Here is a 23,125-nt window from a genome sequence, read left to right on the forward strand (position 1 = left end):
CAATGCTAAGGACTGGCGACTCATTATTCATTTGTGCTGGTGTATAAATTTTTTTGTATAGTTTTCTAAAATCAAAATATGGGTGGACGCTGATCTCGGTTTTTCATTTCTCTGAAGCTCCTTTTGATCCGGGCAGAGTTGGAGATACAACGCCCGCCAGGCGACGCAGTACAAGCTCTCCAATCGCTGGACTTGATAAAATCCCGGATGAAAAAGATCTTCCCAGGGCCACACTGAAGGCATCCATCAGAATACTTCACAGCAAGAGCTGCAGCATCAACATCCAGGGCGCGGCGAGATATTCACACCCAAGCATCCCCAATTATTTTGCTGTTGTATATAGTTCAGTTTAGTGTTACAGCTTTAAAAATAAAAGGAGCATACAGTACATAATTGGCGCAAATGTCATTTGCTGCTGATTTACATGTGAAGGCCTTAGCGCCTGACAGCTATCTTGATCCCTAAGCCGTCAACACAACGGAGAAAACAAAATTTCCACTGCTCCAGAAAGAACAGAGCTCCAAACCAAAGCCAGAAGCCGAAAACGATGCCAAGAATCACAGAGTAACACAGACCCAGGTCTCTGAGCTTTGTGTGGTCTTCAGCTCCCTCACCCAATGTGGGCTTGTTGGAAATATGCCCTAGAGGCAATAATAAATTGGTTATTATTATATTTCCTTGTTCATGATAATCGTTTATTATCCATGCTAGAATTGTATTGATAGGAAACTCAGATACATGTGTGGATACATAGACAACACCATGTCCCTAGTAAGCCTCTAGTTGACTAGCTCGTTGATCAATAGATGGTTACGGTTTCCTGACCATGGACATTGGATGTCGTTGATAACAGGATCACATCATTAGGAGAATGATGTGATGGACAAGACCCAATCCTAAGCCTAGCACAAGATCGTGTAGTTCGTTTGCTAAAGCTTTTCTAATGTCAAGTATCATTTCCTTAGACCATGAGATTGTGCAACTCCCGGATACCGTAGGAGTGCTTTGGGTGTGCCAAACGTCACAACATAACTGGGTGGCTATAGAGGTACAATACAGGTATCTCCGAAAGTGTTTGTTGGATTGGCACGAATCGAGACTGGGATTTGTCACTCCGTGTAAACGGAGAGGTATCTTTGGGCCCACTCGGTAGGACATCATCATAATGTGCACAATGTGACCAAGGAGTTGATCATGGGATGATGTGTTATGGAACGAGTAAAGAGACTTGCCGGTAACGAGATTGAACAAGGTATCGGGATACCGACGATCGAATCTCGGGCAAGTACAATACCGCTGGACAAAGGGAATTGTATACGGGATTGATTGAATCCTTGACATCGTGGTTCATCCGATGAGATCATCGTGGAACATGTGGGAGCCAACATGGGTATCCAGATCCCGCTGTTGGTTATTGGCCGGAGAGTTTTCTCGGTCATGTATGCATGGTTCCCGAACCCGTAGGGTCTACACACTTAAGGTTCGGTGACGCTAGAGTTGTTATGGGAAATAGTATGTGGTTACCGAAGGTTGTTCGGAGTCCCGGATGAGATCCCGGACATGACTAGGAGCTCCGGAATGGTCCGGAGGTGAAGATCGGTATATTGGATGAAGGGTATTGGAGTCCGGAAGTGTTCCGGGGGTATCAGGCTATGGCCAGCATGACCGAAAGGTGTTTCGGGAGCCCCGTCAAGTGTGGGAGGGCCTCATGGGCCAAAGGGGAAGGGGCAAACCAGCCCACTAAGGGGTGGTGCGCCCCCCACACCCTTTCCCACGTTACTTGGGGGGTTGGGGCGCCTCCACCTGGCTTGGGAGGCAAGCCTCCACCTGCTTGGCTTGGGGGGCAAGTCTCCCTAGGATTTTCCCTAGGGAGATCCAATCTGCCTAGCCGCCGCCCCCTAGGGGAAACCCTAGGGCGCCTTCCCCTCTCCCATTGCCCCTATATATAGTGGAGGGGTGGGAGGGCATCCGTGACCTCTTCCCTGGCGCAGCCCTCCCTCCTCCAACTCTTCCTCCTCCTCCGTAGAGCTTGGCGAAGCCCTGCAGGAATACCACAAGCTCCACCACCACGCCGTCGTGATGCTGGAGTTCTCCCTCAACTTCTCCTCTCCCCTTGCTGGATCAAGAAGGAGGAGACGTCCCCGGGCTGTACGTGTGTTGAACGCGGAGGCGCCGTCCGTTCGGCGCTAGATCGGAATCAACCGCGATCTGAATCGCTGCGAGTACGACTCCTTCATCCGCGTTCTTGCAACGCTTCCGCTTAGCGATCTACAAGGACATGTAGATGCACTCCCCTTCCCCTCGTTTCTAGATTACTCCATAGATTGATCTTGGTGATGCGTAGAAAATTTTAAATTTCTGCTACGAACCCCAATAGTGGCATCATGAGCTAGGTCTATGCGTAGTTTCTATGCACGAGTAGAACACAAAGCAGTTGTGGGCGTCGATATTGCCAATTTGCTTGCTGTTACTAGTCTTATCTTGATTCGGCGGCATCGTGGGATGAAGCGGCCCGGACCGACCTTACACGTACGCTTACGTGAGACTGGTTCCACCGACTGACATGCACTAGTTGCATAAGGTGGCTAGCGGGTGTCTGTCTCTCCCACTTTAGTCGGATCGGATTCGATGAAAAGGGTCCTTATGAAGGGTAAATAGAAATTGGCATATCACGTTGTGGTTTTGGCGTAGGTAAGAAACGTTCTTGCTAGAAACCTATAGCAGCCACGTAAAAACTTGCAACAACAATTAGAGGACGTCTAACTTGTTTTTGCAGCATATGCCTTGTGATGTGATATGGCCAAAAGGATGTGATGAATGATATATGGGATGTATGAGATTGATCATGTTCTTGTAATAGGAATCACGACTTGCATGTCGATGAGTATGACAACCGGCAGGAGCCATAGGAGTTGTCTTAATTTATTTATGACCTTCGTGTCAACATAAACGTCATGTAATTACTTTACTTTATTGCTAAAGCATTAGCCATAGTAGTAGAAGTAATAGATGACGAGACAACTTCAAGAAGACACGATGATGGAGATCATGGTCTCATGCCGGTGACAACGATGATCATGGAACCCCGAAGATGGAGATCATAAGGAGCAAAATGATATTGTCCATATCATGTCACTATTTGATTGCATGTGATGTTTATCATGTTTTACATCTTATTTGCTTAGAACGACGGTAGCTTAAATAAGATGATCCCTCACTAAAATTTCAAGAAAGTGTTCCCCCTAACTGTGCACTGTTGCGAAGGTTCGTTGTTTCGAAGCACCACGTGATGATCGGGTGTGATAGATTCTAACGTTCGAATACAACGGGTGTAAGCCAGATTTACACACGCAATACACTTAGGTTGACTTGAGAGCCTAGCATGTACAGACATGGCCTCGGAACACGGAAGACCGAAAGGTCGAACATGAGTCGTATAGAAGATACGATCAACATGAGATGTTCACCGTTGATGACTAGTCCGTCTCACGTGATGATCGGACACGGCCTAGTCGATTCGGATCATGTTTCACTTAGATGACTAGAGGGATATCTATCTGAGTGGGAGTTCATTAAATAATTTGATTAGATGAACTCAATTATCATGAATATAGTCTAAATTGTCTTTGCAAATATGTTGTAGATAAATAGCTCACGTTGTAGCTCCCTGTTTCAATATGTTCCTAGAGAAAGATTAAGTTGAAAGATATTGTAAGCAATGATGCGGACTAGGTCCATACTCCGAGGAGTGTCCTCACTGCTACACAGAAGGCTTACGTCTTTGATGCACCGCTCGATGTGCAAACCCCTACAACGTCGTCTGTGGATGTTGTGAACACCTGACAGACACATCCTGGTGACTATTTGATAGTTTAGTGCACCATACTTTACGGCTTAGAATCGGGATTCCAATGACGTTTTAAACGCCATAGAACATATGAGATGTTCCAAGAGCTGAAATAGGGATTTTAGGCTCATGCCCGTGTTGAGAGGTGTGAGACCTCTGACAAGTTCTTTTTCCCAACAAGATGGAGGAGAATAGCTCAGCTAGTGAGCATGTGCTCAGAATGTCTGGGTGCTACAATCACTTAAATCAAGTGGGAGTTAAACTTCCAGATAAGATGGTGATTGATAGAGTTCTCTAGCCACTATCACTAAGCTACTAGATCTTCGTGATGAACTATGACATGCAAGGGATGGAGTTGATCCCGGAGCTGTTCGCGGTGCTTAAGACCGCAAAAGGTAGAAATCAAGAAGGAGCATCAAGTGTTGATGGTTTAACAAGACCACTGGTTTCAAGAAGGGCAAGGGCTAAAAGGGAAACTTCATGGATGGCAAACCAGTTGCCACTCCAGTGAAGGAACCCAAGGTTGAACCCAAACCTGAGACTAAGTGCTTCTATTGTAAGGGGAATGGTCACTGGTAGCGGAATTACCCCAAATGCATGGTAGATAAGAAGGCTGGCAACTTCAACAAAGTATATACGTGTTATTAATGTGTACCTCACTAGTACTCCTGGTAGCACCTGGGTATTGGATACCGGTTCAGTTGCTATTATTGGTGACTTCAAGCAAAAGCTACGGACTAAACGGAGATTGGCTAAGGGCGAGGTGACGATGTGTGTTGGAAGTGTTTCCAAAGTTGATGAGATCACCATCGCACGCTCCATCTGCCTTCGGGATTAGTATTGAACCTAGATACATGTTATCAGGTGTCTACATTGAGCATGAATATGATTACATCATGTTCATTGCAATACGGGCATTCATTTAAGTTAGAGAATAATGGTTATTCTGTTTTACATGAATGATACCTTTCATGGTCATGCACCCTATGTGAATGGTTCATTGAATCTCAGTCGTGGTAATACACATGTTCACGCCAAAAGATGTAGAGTTAATAATGATAGTACCACTTTCTCGTGGCACTGCCGCTTAAGTCATATTGGCGTCAGATGCATGAAGAAACTCCATGTCGATGGATGTTTGGAGTCACTTGATTTTGAATCGCTTGACACATGCAAGCCATGCCTCATGGGCAGGATGACTAAGACCCCGTTTTCAGGTACAATGAAACGGGCAAGTGACTTGTTGGAGATCATGCATGCTGATGCATGTGATCCAATGAGAATTGAAGCGTGCAGTGGATATCGCTATTTTCTCATCTTCACTGACGATTTGAGTAGATATAGGTATATCTACTTAATGAAGCACAAGTCTGAAACGTTTGAAAAGTTCAAGCGATTTCAGAGTGAAGTTAAGAATCATCATAACAATAATATCATGTTCCTACGATCTGATCAAAAGGGGATTTTCTGAGTTATGAGTTTGGCAATCACTTAAGACATTGTGGAATTGTTTCACAGTTGAAGCCACCTGGAACACCACAAGGAATGGTGTATCCGGACGTCGTAATCGAACACTATGAGATATGGTGTGATCTATGATGTCTCTTACCAATCTACCGTTTTCATCTTGAGGTTATGCGTTAGAGACAGCTGCATTCACTTTAGATAGGACACCATCTAAGACTGTTGAGATGACGTCGTATGAACATTGGTTTGGCAAGAAACCAAAGTTGTCGTTTCTTAATGTTTGGGGCTGCGATGCTTAAGGCTTCAGCCGGAGAAGCTCGAACCCAAAGCGGACAAACACATCTTCATAGGATACCCAAAGTTGACAGTAGGGTATACCTTCTATCTCAGATCCGAGGGCAAATTGTTTCTCACTAAGAACGGGTCCTTTCTCGAGAAGGAGTTTCTCTCGAAAGAATTGAGTGGGAGGAAGATAGAACTTGATGAGGTTGTCGAACCTTTACTTCAACCAGAGAGTGATGCAACACAGAAAGATGTTTTCTGTGGCGCCTATGTCTGTTGAAGAGGAAGTTAATGATAGTGATCATGAAGCTTTGGATCAAGTTGCTATCGAACCTCGTAGGTCGACAAGGATATGTACTACTCCTGAGTGGTACGGTAATCCTGTCTTAGATATCATGTTGTTAGACAACAATGAACCTACGAGCTATGGAGAAGCGATGGTGGGCCCGTATTCTGACAAATGGTTAGAAGCCATGAAATCCGAGATAGGATCCATGTATCAGAACAAAGTATGGACTTTGGTGGACTTGGCCGATGATCGGCAAGCAATTGAGAATAAATGGATCTTTAAGAAGAAGACGGACATGGACGGTAATGTTACCGTCTATGAAGTGCGACTTGTGGGAAAGAGTCTTTTCACAAGTTCAAGGAGTTGACTACGATGAGAATTTCTCACCCGTAGCGATGCTTAAGTCCGTCGGAATCATGTTAGCATTAGCTGTATTTTTCGATTATGAAATCTGACAGATGGATGACAAAATAAGTTTTCTTACCAGTTTCCGTAAGAACAGTTTGTATGTGATACAATAAAAGGTTTTGTCGATCCTAAGGATGCTAAAAGGTATGCTTGCTCCAGCAATCCTTCTATGGACTAGAGCAAGCATCTCGGAGTCAGAATACATGCTTTGATGGAGTGATCAAAGCTTTTAGGTTTATACAATGTTTGCTAGAAACTTGTATTTACAAGAAAGTGAGTGGGAGCACTACAACATTTCTGATAAGTATATGTGGATGACATATTGTAAGATCTGAAATAATGTAGAATTTCTGGAAAGCATAAACGGTTGTTTGAAGAGTGTTTTTCAAAGGAAGACCTGGATAAAGCTGCTTACAAATTGGGCATCAAGATCTATAGAGATAGATCAAGACGCCTGATGATACTTTCAAAGAACGCACACCTTGACATGTTTTTGAAGGAGTTCAAAATAGATTAGTCAAAGAAGGGGTTCTTACCTGAGTTGTATGGTGTGAAGTTGAGTAAGACTCAAAGATTGACCACGGCAGAAGAAAGAGGAAGGACGAAGGTCGTCCCCTATGCTCTTGTCATAGGCTCTCTACGGTATGTCATGCTGAGTACCACACCTGATGTGTGCCTTGCCACATGTCTGGCAAGAAGGTACAAAGGTGATCTAGGACAGGATCACTAGATAGCAGTCAAAATTATCCTTAGAGGAATAAGGAAATGTTTCTCGGTTATGGAGGTGATAAAGAGTTCGACATAAAGAGTTACGTCGATGCAAGATTAACACCTATCCGGATAGCTCTGAGTAGAGATACCAGATACGTACAATGGAGCAATAATTTGGAATAGCTCCAAGTGGAACGTGGTAGCAGCATCTACGATATAAAGTTTTGCGAAATACATAGGGATCTGAATATGGCAAGACCCGTTGACTACAACCTCTCTCACAAGCATAACATGATCAAACCCAGAACTGTTTGAGTGTTTATCACATAGTGATGTGAACTAGATCATTGAGTCTAGTAGACTCTTGGATGTTGGTCACATGGTGATGTGACCTGTGAGTGTTAATCACATGGCGATGTGAACTAGATTATTGACTCTAGTGCAAGTGGGAGACTGTTGGAAATATGCCCTAGAGGCAATAATAAATTGGTTATTATTATATTTCCTTGTTCATGATAATCGTTTATTATCCATGATAGAATTGTATTGATAGGAAACTCAGATACATGTGTGGATACAAAGACAACACCATGTCCCTAGTAAGCCTCTAGTTGACTAGCTCGTTGATCAATAGATGGTTACGGTTTCCTGACCATGGACATTGGATGTCGTTGATAACGGGATCACATCATTAGGAGAATGATGTGATGGACAAGACCCAATCCTAAGCCTAGCACAAGATCATGTAGTTCGTATGCTAAAGCTTTTCTAATGTCAAGTATCATTTCCTTAGACCATGAGATTGTGCAACTCCTGGATACCGTAGGAGTGCTTTGGGTGTGCCAAACGTCACAACGTAACTGGGTGGCTATAAAGGTACACTACAGGTATCTCCGAAAGTGTCTATTGGGTTGGTACGAATCGAGACTGGGATTTGTCACTCCGTGTAAACGGAGAGGTATCTCTGGGCCCACTCGGTAGGACATCATCATAATGTGCACAATGTGACCAAGGAGTTGATCATGGGATGATGTGTTACTAAACGAGTAAAGAGACTTGCCGGTAACGAGATTGAACAAGGTATCGGGATACCGACGATCGAATCTCGGGCAAGTACAATACCGCTGGACAAAGGGAATTATATACGGGGTTGATTGAATCCTCGACATCGTGGTTCATCCGATGAGATCATCGTGGAACATGTGGGAGCCAACATGGGTATCCAGATCCCGCTGTTGGTTATTGGCCGGAGAGTTTTCTCGGTCATGTATGCATGGTTCCCGAACCCGTAGGGTCTACACACTTAAGGTTCGGTGACGCTAGAGTTGTTATGGGAAATAGTATGTGGTTACCGAAGGTTGTTCGGAGTCCCGGATGAGATCCCGGACATGACTAGGAGCTCCGGAATGGTCCGGAGGTGAAGATCGGTATATTGGATGAAGGGTATTGGAGTCCGGAAGTGTTCCGGGGGTATCAGGCTATGGCCAGCATGACTGAAAGGTGTTTCGGGAGCCCCGGCATGTGTGGGAGGGCCTCATGGGCCAAAGGGGAAGGGGAAAACCAGCCCACTAAGGGGTGGTGCGCCCCCCACACCCTTTCCCACATTACTTGGGGGGTTGGGGCGCCTCCACCTGGCTTGGGAGGCAAGCCTCCACCTGCTTGGCTTGGGGGGCAAGTCTCCCTAGGATTTTCCCTAGGGAGATCCAATCTGCCTAGCCGCCGCCCCCTAGGGGAAACCCTAGGGCGCCTTCCCCTCTCCCCTTGCCCCTATATATAGTGGAGGGGTGGGAGGGCAGCCGTGACCTCTTCCCTGGCACAGCCCTCCCTCCTCCAACTCTTCCTCCTCCTCCGTAGAGCTTGGCGAAGCCCTGCAGGAATACCACAAGCTCCACCACGACGCCGTCGTGATGCTGGAGTTCTCCCTCAACTTCTCCTCTCCCCTTGCTGGATCAAGAAGGAGGAGACGTCCCCGGCTGTACGTGTGTTGAACGCGGAGGCACCGTCCGTTCGGCGCTAGATCGGAATCAACCGCGATCTGAATCGCTGCGAGTACGACTCCTTCATCCGCGTTCTTGCAACGCTTCCGCTTAGCGATCTACAAGGACATGTAGATGCACTCCCCTTCCCCTCGTTTCTAGATTACTCCATAGATTGATCTTGGTGATGCGTAGAAAATTTTAAATTTCTGCTACGAACCCCAATAGTGGCATCATGAGCTAGGTCTATGCGTAGTTTCTATGCACGAGTAGAACACAAAGCAGTTGTGGGCGTCGATATTGCCAATTTGCTTGCTGTTACTAGTCTTATCTTGATTCGGCGGCATCGTGGGATGAAGCGGCCCGGACCGACCTTACACGTACGCTTACGTGAGACTGGTTCCACCGACTGACATGCACTAGTTGCATAAGGTGGCTAGCGGGTGTCTGTCTCTCCCACTTTAGTCGGATCGGATTCGATGAAAAGGGTCCTTATGAAGGGTAAATAGAAATTGGCATATCACGTTGTGGTTTTGGCGTAGGTAAGAAACGTTCTTGCTAGAAACCTATAGCAGCCACGTAAAAACTTGCACCAACAATTAGAGGACGTCTAACTTGTTTTTGCAGCATATGCCTTGTGATGTGATATGGCCAAAAGGATGTGATGAATGATATATGTGATGTATGAGATTGATCATGTTCTTGTAATAGGAATCACGACTTGCATGTCGATGAGTATGACAACCGGCAGGAGCCATAGGAGTTGTCTTAATTTATTTATGACCTGCGTGTCAACATAAACGTCATGTAATTACTTTACTTTATTGCTAAAGCGTTAGCCATAGTAGTAGAAGTAATAGATGACGAGACAACTTCAAGAAGACACGATGATGGAGATCATGGTCTCATGCCGGTGACAACGATGATCATGGAGCCCCGAAGATGGAGATCATAAGGAGCAAAATGATATTGGCCATATCATGTCACTATTTGATTGCATGTGATGTTTATCATGTTTTACATCTTATTTGCTTAGAACGACGGTAGCTTAAATAAGATGATCCCTCACTAAAATTTCAAGAAAGTGTTCCCCCTAACTGTGCACCGTTGCGAAGGTTCGTTGTTTCGAAGCACCACGTGATGATCGGGTGTGATAGATTCTAACGTTCGAATACAACGGGTGTAAGCCAGATTTACACACGCAATACACTTAGGTTGACTTGACGAGCCTAGCATGTACAGACATGGCCTCGGAACACGGAAGACCGAAAGGTCGAACATGAGTCGTATAGAAGATACGATCAACATGAGATGTTCACCGTTGATGACTAGTCCGTCTCACGTGATGATCGGACACGGCCTAGTCGATTCGGATCATGTTTCACTTAGATGACTAGAGGGATGTCTATCTGAGTGGGAGTTCATTAAATAATTTGATTAGATGAACTCAATTATCATGAATATAGTCTAAATTGTCTTTGCAAATATGTTGTAGATAAATAGCTCATGTTGTAGCTCCCTGTTTCAATATGTTCCTAGAGAAAGATTAAGTTGAAAGATATTGTAAGCAATGATGCGGACTAGGTCCATAGTCCGAGGAGTGTCCTCACTGCTACACAGAAGGCTTACGTCTTTGATGCACCGCTCGATGTGCAAACCCCTACAACGTCGTCTGTGGATGTTGTGAACACCTGACAGACACATCCTGATGACTATTTGATAGTTTAGTGCACCATACTTTACGGCTTAGAATCGGGATTCCAATGACGTTTTAAACGCCATAGAACATATGAGATGTTCCAAGAGCTGAAATTGGGATTTCAGGCTCATGCCCGTGTTGAGAGGTGTGAGACCTCTGACAAGTTCTTTTTCCCAACAAGATGGAGGAGAATAGCTCAGCTAGTGAGCATGTGCTCAGAATGTCTGGGTGCTACAATCACTTAAATCAAGTGGGAGTTAAACTTCCAGATAAGATAGTGATTGATAGAGTTCTCTAGCCACTATCACTAAGCTACTAGATCTTCGTGATGAACTATGACATGCAAGGGATGGAGTTGATCCCGGAGCTGTTCGCGGTGCCTAAGACCGCAAAAGGTAGAAATCAAGAAGGAGCATCAAGTGTTGATGGTTTAACAAGACCACTGGTTTCAAGAAGGGCAAGGGCTAAAAGGGAAACTTCATGGATGGCAAACCAGTTGCCACTCCAGTGAAGGAACCCAAGGTTGAACCCAAACCCGAGACTAAGTGCTTCTATTGTAAGGGGAACGGTCACTGGTAGCGGAATTACCCCAAATGCATGGTAGATAAGAAGGCTGGCAACTTCAACAAAGTATATACGTGTTATTAATGTGTACCTCACTAGTACTCCTGGTAGCACCTGGGTATTGGATACCGGTTCAGTTTCTATTATTGGTGACTTCAAGCAAAAGCTATGGACTAAACGGAGACTGGCTAAGGGCGAGGTGACGATGTGTGTTGGAAGTGTTTCCAAAGTTGATGAGATCACCATCGCATGCTCCATCTGCCTTCGGGATTAGTATTGAACCTAGATACATGTTATCAGGTGTCTACGTTGAGCATGAATATGATTAGATCATGTTCATTGCAATACAGTCATTCATTTAAGTTAGAGAATAATGGTTATTCTATTTTACATGAATGATACCTTTCATGGTCATGCACCCTATGTGAATGGTTCATTGAATCTCGGTCGTGGTAATACACATGTTCACGCCAAAAGATGTAGAGTTAATAATGATAGTACCACTTTCTCGTGGCACTGCCGCTTAAGTCATATTGGCGTCAGATGCATGAAGAAACTCCATGTCGATGGATGTTTGGAGTCACTTGATTTTGAATCGCGTGACACATGCGAGCCATGCCTCATGGGCAGGATGACTAAGACCCTGTTTTCAGGTACAATGAAACGGGCAAGTGACTTGTTGGAGATCATGCATGCTGATGCGTGTGATCCAATGAGAATTGAAGCGTGCAGTGGATATCGCTATTTTCTCATCTTCACTGACGATTTGAGTAGATATAGGTATATCTACTTAATGAAGCACAAGTCTGAAACGTTTGAAAAGTTCAAGCGATTTCAGAGTGAAGTTAAGAATCATCATAACAATAAGATCATGTTCCTACGATCTGATCAAAAGGGGATTTTCTGAGTTATGAGTTTGGCAATCACTTAAGACATTGTGGAATTGTTTCACAGTTGAAGCCACCTGGAACACCACAAGGTAATGGTGTATCTGGACGTCGTAATTGAACACTATGAGATATGGTGCGATCTATGATGTCTCTTACCAATCTACCGTTTTCATTTTGAGGTTATGCGTTAGAGACAGCTGCATTCACTTTAGATAGGACACCATCTAAGACTGTTGAGATGACGTCGTATGAACATTGGTTTGGCAAGAAACCAAAGTTGTCGTTTCTTAATGTTTGGGGCTGCGATGCTTAAGGCTTCAGCCGGAGAAGCTCGAACCCAAAGCGGACAAACACATCTTCATAGGATACCCAAAGGTGACAGTAGGGTACACCTTCTATCTCAGATCCGAGGGCAAATTGTTTGTCACTAAGAACGGGTCCTTTCTCGAGAAGGAGTTTCTCTCGAAAGAATTGAGTGGGAGGAAGATAGAACTTGATGAGGTTGTCGAACCTTTACTTCAACCAGAGAGTGATGCAACACAGAAAGATGTTTTCTGTGGCGCCTATGTCTGTTGAAGAGGAAGTTAATGATAGTGATCATGAAGCTTCGGATCAAGTTGCTATCGAACCTCGTAGGTCGACAAGGATATGTACTACTCCTGAGTGGTACGGTAATCCTGTCTTAGATATCATGTTGTTAGACAACAATGAACCTACGAGCTATGGAGAAGCGATGGTGGGCCCGTATTCCGACAAATGGTTAGAAGCCATGAAATCCGAGATAGGATCCATGTATCAGAACAAAGTATGGACTTTGGTGGACTTGGCCGATGATCGGCAAGCCATTGAGAATAAATGGATCTTTAAGAAGAAGACGGACATGGACGGTAATGTTACCGTCTATGAAGTGCGACTTGTGGGAAAGAGTCTTTTCACAAGTTCAAGGAGTTGACTACGATGAGAATTTCTCACCCGTAGCGATTCTTAAGTCCGTCGGAATCATGTTAGCATTAGCTGTATTTTTCGATTATGAAATCTGACAGATGGATGCCAAAATAAGTTTTCTTACCAGTTTCCGTAAGAACAGTTTGTATGTGATACAATAAAAGGTTTTGTCGATCCTAAGGATGCTAAAAGGTATGCTTGCTCCAGCAATCCTTCTATGGACTAGAGCAAGCATCTCGGAGTCAGAATACATGCTTTGATGGAGTGATCAAAGCTTTTAGGTTTATACAATGTTTGCTAGAAACTTGTATTTACAAGAAAGTGAGTGGGAGCACTACAACATTTCTGATAAGTATATGTGGATGACATATTGTAAGATCTGAAATAATGTAGAATTTCTGGAAAGCATAAACGGTTGTTTGAAGAGTGTTTTTCAAAGGAAGACCTAGATAAAGCTGCTTACAAATTGGGCATCAAGATCTATAGAGATAGATCAAGACGCCTGATGATACTTTCAAAGAACGCACACCTTGACATGTTTTTTAAGGAGTTCAAAATAGATTAGTCAAAGAAGGGGTTCTTACCTGAGTTGTATGGTGTGAAGTTGAGTAAGACTCAAAGATTGACCACGGCAGAAGAAAGAGGAAGGACGAAGGTCGTCCCCTATGCTCTTGTCATAGGCCCTATACGGTATGCCATGCTGAGTACCGCACCTGATGTGTGCCTTGACACATGTCTGGCAAGAAGGTACAAAGGTGATCTAGGACAGGATCACTAGATAGCAGTCAAAATTATCCTTAAAGGAATAAGGAAATGTTTCTCGGTTATGGAGGTGATAAAGAGTTCAAAATAAAGAGTTACGTCGATGCAAGATTAACACCTATCCGGATAGCTCTGAGTAGAGATACCGGATACGTACAATGGAGCAATAATTTGGAATCGCTCCAAGTGGAACGTGGTAGCAGCATCTACGATATAAAGTTTTGCGAAATACATAGGGATCTGAATATGGCAAGACCCGTTGACTACAACCTCTCTCACAAGCATAACATGATCAAACCCAGAACTGTTTGAGTGTTTATCACATAGTGATGTGAACTAGATCATTGAGTCTAGTAGACTCTTGGATGTTGGTCACATGGTGATGTGACCTGTGAGTGTTAATCACATGGGGATGTGAACTAGATTATTGACTCTAGTGCAAGTGGGAGACTGTTGGAAATATGCCCTAGAGGCAATAATAAATTGGTTATTATTATATTTCCTTGTTCCTGATAATCGTTTATTATCCATGCTAGAATTGTATTGATAGGAAACTCAGATACATGTGTGGATACATAGACAACACCATGTCCCTAGTAAGCCTCTAGTTGACTAGCTCGTTGATCAATAGATGGTTACGGTTTCCTGACCATGGACATTGGATGTCGTTGATAACGGGATCACATCATTAGGAGAATGATGTGATGGACAAGACCCAATCCTAAGCCTAGCACAAGCTCGTGTAGTTCGTTTGCTAAAGCTTTTCTAATGTCAAGTATCATTTCCTTAGACCATGAGATTGTGCAACTCCCGGATATCGTAGGAGTGCTTTGGGTGTGCCAAACGTCACAACATAACTGGGTGGCTATAGAGGTACAATACAGGTATCTCCGAAAGTGTTTGTTGGGTTGGCACGAATCGAGACTGGGATTTGTCACTCCGTGTAAACGGAGAGGTATCTTTGGGCCCACTCGGTAGGACATCATCATAATGTGCACAATGTGACCAAGGAGTTGATCATGGGATGATGTGTTACGGAACGAGTAAAGAGACTTGCCAGTAACGAGATTGAACAAGGTATCGGGATACCGACGATCGAATCTCGGGCAAGTACAATACCGCTGGACAAAGGGAATTGTATACGGGATTGATTGAATCCTCGACATCGTGGTTCATCCGATGAGATCATCGTGGAACATGTGGGAGCCAACATGGGTATCCAGATCCCGCTGTTGGTTATTGGCCGGAGAGTTTTCTCGGTCATGTATGCATGGTTCCCGAACCCGTAGGGTCTACACACTTAAGGTTCGGTGACGCTAGAGTTGTTATGGGAAATAGTATGTGGTTACCGAAGGTTGTTCGGAGTCCCGGATGAGATCCCAGACATGACTAGGAGCTCTGGAATGGTCCGGAGGTGAAGATCGGTATATTGGATGAAGGGTATTGGAGTCCGGAAGTGTTCCGGGGGTATCATGCTATGGCCAGCATGACCGAAAGGTGTTTCGGGAGCCCCGTCAAGTGTGGGAGGGCCTCATGGGCCAAAGGGGAAGGGGCAAACCAGCCCACTAAGGGGTGGTGCGCCCCCCACACCCTTTCCCACGTTACTTGGGGGGTTGGGGCGCCTCCACCTGGCTTGGGAGGCAAGCCTCCACCTGCTTGGCTTGGGGGGCAAGTCTCCCTAGGATTTTCCCTAGGGAGATCCAATCTGCCTAGCCGCCGCCCCCTAGGGGAAACCCTAGGGCGCCTTCCCCTCTCCCCTTGCCCCTATATATAGTGGAGGGGTGGGAGGGCAGCCGTGACCTCTTCCCTGGCGCAGCCCTCCCTCCTCCAACTCTTCCTCCTCCTCCGTAGAGCTTGGCGAAGCCCTACAGGAATACCACAAACTCCACCACCACGACGTCGTGATGCTGGAGTTATCCCTCAACTTCTCCTCTCCCCTTGTTGGATCAAGAAGGAGGAGACGTCCCCGGGCTATACGTGTGTTGAACGCGGAGGCGCCGTCCGTCCGGCGCTAGATCAGAATCAACCGCGATCTGAATCGCTGCGAGTACGACTCCTTCATCCGCGTTCTTGCAACGCTTCCGCTTAGCGATCTACAAGGGTATGTAGATGCACTCCCCTTCCCCTCGTTGCTAGATTACTCCATAGATTGATCTTGGTGATGCGTAGAAAATTTTAAATTTCTGCTACGAACCCCAACTGGGCTCACACGCACTCAACGGGAAGCCACACAGCCCCTGATTGTTGCCATATATTGATGGATCTGCAAGTGTCTGTAACTGGTTCCCGGTGGGTATGTGGCCCTCCAAGCGGTTGTTTGAGAGATTTAGCATGCTGAGGGACGGCAGATGTGAAATGCTGGGAGGAACGCCTCCTGAAAGTTCATTGCATGAGAGGCCAAGGAACTCCAAGAGCTCCAAACTGCCGATTCTTTCAGGAATGCTGCCCGACAGGTCATTTCTGGACAAGTTCAGAAACCGGAGACCCTTCAGGTGTGTTAGCTCATCCGGGATGTTCTCTGTAAGTAAATTGCATGATAGATCGATACCTGTTATTAACCCGGTGCTGTTCCAAAAAGTTTGTTCACGGCCCTTCCAAGATATGTTGACTCTACCAAGATGGAAAACCTGATCAGGGTCAAATGGGGGGAGATTATGCCTCATGGAGGTCAAGTTGCCGAAGGCTGCCGGAATTGATCCTGTCAAGCTATTTTTGGCCATGTCGAGCAGCTGAAGTTGCGAAAGCCTCGATAACTCAGGGGGGGGATTTCTCTGGTGAAATTGTTTGATCTAAGTCTAAGGATTTTCAATGATAGAAGCTGACTCCCGATCCATGTGGGGATACCACCAAAGAACTGGTTGTTCCCGATGTCCAGGGTGGCCAAGGAGTCGCATCCTCGGAGGAACTGTGGGAAGGCGCCCATGAAGCTATTGCTGGCGAGATGAAACGACTCAAGAGAGCAATTGTGGTTTGGCATGGCCGTGAGGATCTCACCTAAGGAGTTGCTGGAAAGGTCTAGGACTTGCAGATTAGAAAGTTGTGATAACTCAGGTGGAACAACACCACTAAAATTGTTGGATGGGAGGCTCAGAACTGTTAGAAGAGGAACACTTGTTCCAACCCAAGAGGGGATATCACCGAAGAACTTGTTGTTCCCAAGATCTAGGATGACGAGATCTCTGCAGGTTTCAATCACGGATGGAAAAACTCCAAGAAAGTTATTGTTAGCAAGACGAAGTGACTGGAGTTTAAGGCCCAAGCTCGCTGGTATTGGAAGTTCACCCGAAAAGCTACTGTTGGAAAAATCCATAGCAAACATAAGTTTGAATTCCCACCAGCTACTTGGGAGCTCTTCGGTGAGTTGGTTATTTGATAGATCCAGATCTTGGAGAGATGTCAATCCGCAGAAGCTTGCATCAATATTGCCAGATATTCAATTATCCTTCATGTGTAAGCGTGTAAGATTGGTTGACTGTGACCAATCAGACGACAACTTCCCTGTCAACTGGTTCCCTGAGAAATCCAAGTAGTCCAAGTTGGGATGGACACCAAACACCTTGGAGATATTGCCGGTGAATTGGTTGCCTTCCAGTTGCACCCGGAACAACCCCGTGCAATTTTTCAAGCAGGATGGCAGCCTACCACTGAAGTTGTTGTAGTTTGCCGTGAAGATCTGTAGGGCGAGGCCATCACACAATCTATGCGGCAGCTCGGCAGTGAAGCTGTTGTTCGCGAAGCTCACATGGGTTAAGCTTAGCCCCTTTCCAAGGTCCGGCGGTATGGTTCCGTAGAAGTTGTTGTCAAATAGGGAGAGGTATTGGAGATTTCTGAGCGATGTGATGGTGGTGGGCAGCTCACCTTGCAAATGGTTGGTGTTTAGGTCCAAGACTTGCAGAGCCGTCATGCTGCCAAGTTCTGGCGGGATCTCGCTGGTGAGCCAGTTGAAGAAGAGCGCCAGCATCGTGAGCTTCTTGAGTGTAACACCCCGGATGTAACTTTCCCAATTTGTACTCCAACTCTTGCCGTTTCCGGCGTTAAGTTATTTTATTTTCTCGGGTTCGGGTTTTTGTCTCCGTGTATTGTTGTCGTTGTCATGCATCTCATATCATGTCATCATCTGCATTGCATTTGCATACGTGTTCCTCTTATGCATTCGAGCATTTTCCCCGTTGTCCGTTTTGCATTCCGGCGTTTCGTTCTCCTCCGGTGGTCATTTCTACCTTTCTTTCATGTGTGGGGATTAAACATTTCCGGATTGGACCGAGACTTGCCAAGCGGCCTTGGTTTACTACCGGTAGACCGCCTGCCAAGTTTCGTGCCATTTGGACTTCGTTTGATACTCCAACGGTTAACCGAGGGACCGAAAAGGCCTCGTGTGTGTCGCAGCCTAACACCCCTCCAATTTGGCCCAAAACCCACCAAAAACCTCTCCATCATCTAGAGTGTTCGATCACGATCGCGTGGCCGAAAACCGCACCTCATTTGGACTCTCCTAGCTCTCCTATGTCTATTTAAAGACTCCCTCCGTTTTCTTCTTCTTCCCCCCGAAACCCTAGATCCGCCACCTCGCGCGCGCCGGACAAACTCCCCCGCCGACGGACATTGTCCGCCCGATCCGCCCAGGCCAATCCCGCGAAGCCACGTGGCGCCGCGCGCCCACATCGCCGCCCGCACCCGCCGCGGCCCGTCACCGGCCCTCCCGGCCCGACTCCCGGGCGCCGCCGCCCGCGCCACCCCTCTCCTCCAACGCCGCCCCCGAGCCGCCCAGCACCACCGCGCCGCCACCTCCGCCGCTCCGCCGCCGCACCATCGCCGCGCCGCCTCGCCCGCCGCGCCCCTCGCCGCCCTCGGGTCCCGCACCCGGCCGCGCCTCCCCGGCCCCTCTCGGCCTCTCCCTCCTACTCCGGCGACGAACTCCGGTGAAGCCCCAGCGACGAACCTCGTTTTGCATGCCCGGGTCAAACCCTAGATCCGGAGGTCAAAATTCGTCTAAGTCCCCGAATTTTCAGATCCATGTGCTCATGTTCATAGCCTCGTACCTTTGCATCCGTAACTCCGTTTTTGGCATATAGCATATCAAAATTTTCATCTCAGAGAGTACATCATTTCATTCCATTGCATCATTTTCATTTGAGTTCATCTTGATGCCCGATATGCTGTTAGAAGAGTGCTACTTGAGATAATTGTCAGATCTGCTGCTCCATTTAGCTTTTTGTCATTTTTGCCATGATTATTGTGTGCATGATATGCCCATGAGTTCTACATATGTTTTGTTAAGGGCTTTGTCATATTTTCAGAGGTGCAACCCATGTATTTTTTGATGTGTGTGGTGACTAGCACAAGCTTGCAAAGTGGTGCACTTGGTAATTCTGTTTTCAGGGACTTAGCATTTCCACTAAGTCCTTGAGCTGTTTATCTCATATGGCCATATGTTCATGTTGTTTCCTAGTGATCCGTGCCTCTTTTGAGGTTGATCAGTAAGGATGTTTTGTTAATCTTGTAGTGCTCTATCCATACATGCCTTTGTTTTCAATTATGGAGCACCCTAGCTTGAGTCAATCGAGCTCTATTTTTGCTACTTTGTGAATCTGGGCAGATTGTCAACTTGTTTGCATTTTGCCGATGATGTTGTAGTTGATCCGTGCATGCTATGCTATTGTTCTTGCCATGTCTAGCTTGCATTTTGTGTATTCTTGATGGGTGTATGCTTAGCTTATCATGACTTACTCCGTATTGAGTGCATCGAGCTCGTAAACATGCCTACTTGAGTTATGTTTCAGCATGTGCCAGTTTTCACTAAGTCTGAAAACTGGTTATGTTTTTGCTATGTTCACATGCTTGCAATTGTATTTTCTGATCCCTTTTGACTCAAGGTCACTAAGGGACTTTTGTTAAGCTCTTTGAGTAGCTCCATGCCATGCTTTACTTTGCTATGTTCAGGTCCTGTAGCATGTAGTTTTGTTGCTCCGAAGAGTGCTATCTGATATGAAATTCCAGACAAGTGTTAATTTCACTAAGTCTGAAATCTGTTTGTCATATGCATTTTTGCCATGCTTGTTTGAACCTGTTAATGGATGAATTGGCCGTAGCTCAGTGCTAGACTTTTGTTAAGCATCATGAATGCATCCCTGCCATGTATTTTGTTGTCTTGTTTGAGTGCTATAGCATGTTCTTCTCATTGCATTTAGATGGCTACTCGCTGTAAATCACAGACCGGTGTCATATTTGAATCGCTTGCCATTTCCAAACCGTAACTCCGATTCCGGTGTTCTTTATATCGTTTTCAAGCGATTTCATCTCATCTTTCTAGTGGTACACTTGGATTCCCAAGTTGGGGCCAGGTTCTTGCATCTCCTGTCACATCTTGCATATGCATCCCGCATCGCATCCCGCATAGCATATCATCTTTGCATCATCTTGTTTGATCCTTGCACGTGGTTGATTGTGTCCTTGTTGCTTGTTTGTCTTGTTTGGGTAGAGCCGGGAGACGAGTTCGCTAACGAGGAGCCCGTTGAGTTTGCTTTCGAGGATCCAGTCAACTCTGACAACTGTGCAGGCAAGATGATCATACCCTCGAAATCACTACTATCTTTGCTATGCTAGTTTGCTCGCTCTTTTATGCCAATGCTACGATGCCTACCACTTTCTTTCAAGCCTCCCAATTTGCCATGTCAAACCTCTAACCCACCATGTCCTAGCAAACCGTTGATTGGCTATATTACCACTTTGCTCAGCCCCTCTTATAGTGTTGCTAGTTGCAGGTGAAGATTGGAGGCCGTTCCTTGTTGGAACATTTATTTACTTGTTGGGATATCATTATATTATCTTGTTATCTTAATGCATCTATACACTTGGTAAAGGGTGGAAGGCTCGGCCTCTCGCCTAGTGTTTTGTTCCACTCTTGCCGCCCTAGTTTCCGTCATATCGGTGTTATGTTCCCGGATTTTGCGTTCCTTACGCAGTTGGGTTATAATGGGAACCCCTTGATAGTTCGCCTTGATTAAAGCTTTTCCAGCAATGCCCAACCTTGGTTTTACCATTTGCCACCTAGCCTCTTTTTCCCTTGGGTTTCCGGAGCCCGAGGGTCATCTTATTTTAGTCCCCCGGGGCCAGTGCTCCTCTGAGTGTTGGTCCAACCGAGCGATGTCCGGGGCTACCAGGGGCAACTCTGGGCTGGCCTAACCGACGTCTTGTTCATCTGAGTGTGCCCTGAGAATGAGATATGTGCAGCTCCTATCGGGATTTGTCGGCACATTCGGGCGGTGTTGCTGGTCTTGTTTTAACCTGTCGAAGTGTCTTGAAGAACCGAGATACCGAGTCTGATCAGAACATCTTGGAAGGAGGTCTATTCCTTCGTTGACCGTGAGAGCTTGTCATGGGATAAGTTGGGACTCCCCTGCAGGGATTTGAACTTTCGAAAGCCGTGCCCGCGGTTATGGGCAGATGGGAAATTTGTTAATGCCCGGTTGTAGATAACTTGAACCTTAACTTAATTAAAATGAATCAACTGAGTGTGTTACCATGATGGCCTTTCTCGGTGGAGTCCGGGAAGTGGACACGGTGTTGGAGTAATGTTTGCGCAGGTTGCTCTCTAGTTTTTCTCGCTCGCGCTTTGCCTCCTCTTCTCGCTCTCTTTTGCGAACAAGTTAGCCACCATATTTGCTAGTCGCTTGCTGAAGCTCAACATATTTACCTTGCCTTACCTATAAGCTTAAATAGTCTTGATCGCGAGGGTGCGAGATTGCTGAGTCCCTGTGGCTCACAGATTACTATTACACCAGATGCAGGGCCCGATGATTCCGCTCCAGGTGACGTGCTCGAGCTCAAGTGGGAGTTCGACGAAGACTCTCAATGTTACTATGTTTCTTTTCCTGATGATAAGTAGTGGTGCCCAATTGAGGGTGATCGGGACCGTGTCGCATGTTGGGTTATCTTTTATTTTGGCGCCGTAGTCGGGCCATGAGTGTTTGGATGATGTAATGTTATTTATGTACTTGATTGATGTGGCGAGTGTAAGCCAACTATGTTATCTCCCCTTTTATTATCTATATTACATGGGATGTTGTGAAGATTGCCTAACTTGCGACATATGCCTTCAATGCGATTATGCCTCTAAGTCGTGCCTCGACACGTGGGAGATATAGTCGCATCGAGGGTGTTATATTTAGGTTGCTGAACGAGCTGGGGATTGGGCCCATTATAGAGTTGACCGACAAATCCAACTGTTCCAGGCTCCCGAGCTCCCCCGGCTCTTGAGGGATAGAGCCCAGAAGGTTGTGATGGGAATTAGCACACAAATGCACTTGTGGTTAACTGGTAAATGCAGTGGAAACAAGTAATCTCAGCACCACATCATGTACTAATTCAAGGATCGTTGCTTAGCACGGAAGGAAACATATGCAGCAGCATATATGGAAGCAGAAAATGTTACTCAGCAGGCAAGACACTCCTCAGCCTAGTGTCTTGTGGTAGGAGTAAGTTTCTGGACAGCACCAAGCATCAACAAAAAGACACCAGATTTTTATGTGGAAAACCCCTCAACTTGAGGGGAAAAACCACGGGCCAAAGCCACCCAAATCCTCTTCCACTATTATCAAATATGGGATACAAAAAGTTCTTCTCTAGAAAGCACTAGAGGATCTCATACATCAAGATTTCTGAATCTTGGATGAACACAACAAGATTTGGGGTTCAAGAACTAGGGATTGGAACAATCTCACCAAAGATGGTGGAACCGAAGTTTGAAGGAGACAAGGTAGTGGATCTGGACCATCACAACCTTGGGGAGGAGCTCCCTTGCTTCTTCCTTCAATATTCCTCTTCTTCCCTTGCTCTCTTTGTTTTCTCTCTTCTTCTCTCTTGGAGGATGAACTGATTTTCATCACTCTTGGTGGTGGCTGCTGGATGGAGGGTAAAGCATCCCCATCCACTCATGTGCAAAGTACAAAATGACCCTAGGTCATAACCCTATTGGGTAGTGGGCTCATGCACCTCTTTGGGCTGCCTAAAAGGCCTCAAATGGTCATCTCCTCACAGCCCACATGAGGAGGATATCCCAACAAATCTCCCCCTTCGACTCATGAGGAGGGCACCGCCATGCCCGCTACCTTGCAACATACTTGTAGCTTCTCATTTGGCAATATCTTGGTCAACATATCCGAACCATTGTCGTCGGTATGGATCTTCTCAAGTTTCAGCAACTTGGAACTCACAACATCTCGAGTCCAATGATACCTCACATCAATGTGCTTGGTTCGAGAGTGATAACTTGAATTCTTGGCAAGA

At 45.9% G+C, this 23,125-nt stretch overlaps 1 protein-coding gene and 1 pseudogene across 1 annotated transcript; one reads left to right on the forward strand and one right to left on the reverse strand.

The window, feature by feature from the left end:
* Window positions 1–435: 435 nt before the first annotated feature.
* On the reverse strand, window positions 436–17,134 carry LOC147974007 (receptor-like protein EIX2; annotated as a pseudogene).
* Window positions 17,135–17,233: 99 nt separating this feature from the next.
* LOC147974008 (uncharacterized) lies at window positions 17,234–22,096 on the forward strand. The gene is given in 3 exon segments (XM_087524869.1): window positions 17,234–17,290; window positions 17,371–17,817; window positions 21,995–22,096. Coding segments are annotated over 3 exon segments (606 nt in total).
* Window positions 22,097–23,125: the final 1,029 nt, after the last annotated feature.

Source organism: Triticum urartu, chromosome 5A (assembly GCF_056163025.1).
Source record: "Triticum urartu cultivar PI428250 chromosome 5A, HENAU_Tu73, whole genome shotgun sequence".
NCBI classification, from domain to species: Eukaryota; Viridiplantae; Streptophyta; class Magnoliopsida; order Poales; family Poaceae; genus Triticum; species Triticum urartu.